Raw genomic sequence first — 1,960 nt, 5'->3', positions numbered from 1 at the left:
GTTTATTTTATTTTAAATAAATTTTGAAATCCTTGTTTTGTTGTGTGTTGTGGATTAATTTATTAATTAGTTTTCGTTAATTATTTCGGCGTAGTCAGTAGCATTTTAGTGTGCAGTTTCCACATTTTAACGTAAATTTAGTAATATAAATTTTCGTCAAAATGTTGAAAAAGGAAGAACCACCCAAGAACCCCATTAAAATGTCTACTGTTTCCGGAAAGCTATGTCGTGAAATGTTGCGTGCCCATAGACAGGTGAGTAAAGAAATTTCTTCAAATTTTAGTCAAACTACTCATTTCGTTTATTTATTAGGCGCCAAGAGTTGTACCAGCTTTTTCCTATCAAGCTTTACAAAAGAATACAATTGTTCTTCCTCCACCCAAGTAAATGCAATTCCTCTAATTTTTTTCGTATTATATGAATATATATATTGTAAAAAATGATAGTGGTAATAGAATAGGTGAAATTCATAACCCCTAGGTATATCTATGTATCTTTTTTATCTATATGTGCATCCGTATTATTACATGATACAGAACCGCTATCTGTTTTTAATTTTTTCCCGACAAATTTGACCCGGTTTCACAACATTTTATATTTACTTGATAACAACATATACAATTTAAAAATCGATAAAAAGTTCTTTTAAGTAAACAGTTTCTATGCATTCTTTTCAAAACCATTATCTAAACCTTTTGAGACTTTCGCAGAATTAATGTTTACCAAGCACGTCCAGTTAAGCAAACGAATTTCGAAATTTATGTTCTTCGTGGAGATATTCCTGTTGTCAAAGCTACTCAAAAAAAGCGTACTGAGCGTACTGCGGACAACAAAATCGAGAAAAGTGAGCGGATTAAAGGCAGTCCATATTTGCTGAAATGGTTATGCCCACCTCAAAACTTAGATTATTGCTACTATTTTCCAATTTTTATAGATGGGTAAATTAAACATCTTACTGCAGGTGAATAACTCTAAATATGCATTATTCAGACTTGCAGATAATAAGCCAGAACTACGCCTACTGGCAAAATATGCCGCCATTGATTTAATAAACAAAGGTCCCAACAAAATATTACCAGTATTGCCCCGTGTTATATTGCCATTTAAGAGAGCATTCAATACTCGACGTAAAACTATTATTATTGATGCTCTTAAGGTTTTACAGGAGATGGTGCGTGTTGGTTAGTAGAAATAATACTCGCATATTTATAGATAAATTTCTTTTTTGCTTGTATCAAACAGCTCCTTGTGTTGGACAGGCCTTGGTACCTTACTATCGACAATTACTGGGTGTATGCAATCTCTATAAAAATATGAATGTGAATCTTTTGGATGGCGTTGAAGCGGACCGTTCCAAACGTATTGGAGATGTGATTGAGGATACCTTAAAACTGTTGGAACAATGTGGTGGCCCTACAGCTTACTTGAATATTAAATACATGATTCCGACTTATGAAAGTATGGTTTCTCCAAAGTGCGGTATGGAAGATTTCGATCCAATTTATGGAAGATAGTAACCTTCAGACTTTAAATTGATATGTTACATGTTGATTTTTTTATAATGATATGCACACTAAATGCACTAAAATTACAAAAAAATCACAAGTCAACTGCTTATGTAAATTCGAAGTTTCAGCTAAAATTCATTTATTTTTCAATATAAATCAAAGACTACGCCGAAGTCAATGTGTCTGTGCGTATCCTTGTTACTTTTTTATATATAATATATATTTTTTTATAATAAACCGAATTCATTGCATGTGTGAGTTGTAAATAAGATATTTTCATAAGCACTTATCTTTTATTCTTTTTAGAAAATTAAAATTGATTACGTTATGCATTCATCAACAGTCCTTTTTAAGATAAAAACATGTTTGGTATATCTAGTCACATGCTCTTCCTTTTCGTTATTTGAAAACACATAAATAATTATACAAGCTCACAATTTATAATATATACA

General features: G+C 31.4%; 1 protein-coding gene across 1 annotated transcript; it reads left to right on the top strand.

Annotated features, from left to right (window-relative positions):
* The first annotated feature begins 36 nt into the window (after positions 1–36).
* On the top strand, positions 37–1,757 carry LOC119681301 (parkin coregulated gene protein homolog). The gene is made up of 5 exons (XM_038094454.1): positions 37–254; positions 313–383; positions 711–938; positions 991–1,181; positions 1,243–1,757. The coding sequence occupies exons 1-5, from the start codon at positions 162–164 to the stop codon at positions 1,512–1,514; spliced, it is 855 nt and encodes a 284-aa protein (XP_037950382.1). The 5' UTR covers positions 37–161; the 3' UTR covers positions 1,515–1,757.
* The last annotated feature ends 203 nt before the right edge of the window (positions 1,758–1,960 follow it).

The sequence above is a fragment of the Teleopsis dalmanni genome, chromosome 2, assembly GCF_002237135.1.
Source record: "Teleopsis dalmanni isolate 2A chromosome 2, ASM223713v2, whole genome shotgun sequence".
Lineage (NCBI taxonomy): Eukaryota > Metazoa > Arthropoda > Insecta > Diptera > Diopsidae > Teleopsis > Teleopsis dalmanni.
Note: the sequence above shows the minus strand (reverse complement) of the source record. Positions and strands in the feature narration are given on the sequence as shown.

Bases quoted from the DNA above. Each gene is read 5' to 3' on its own strand.
- LOC119681301 (XM_038094454.1), top strand. From the start codon at position 162: ATGTTGAAAAAGGAAGAACCACCCAAGAACCCCATTAAAATGTCTACT. The intron at 939-990 runs GTAAATTAAACA...TGCATTATTCAG, and splicing joins TTTCCAATTTTTATAGATGG to ACTTGCAGATAATAAGCCAG. The intron at 1,182-1,242 runs GTTAGTAGAAAT...TGTATCAAACAG, and splicing joins ACAGGAGATGGTGCGTGTTG to CTCCTTGTGTTGGACAGGCC.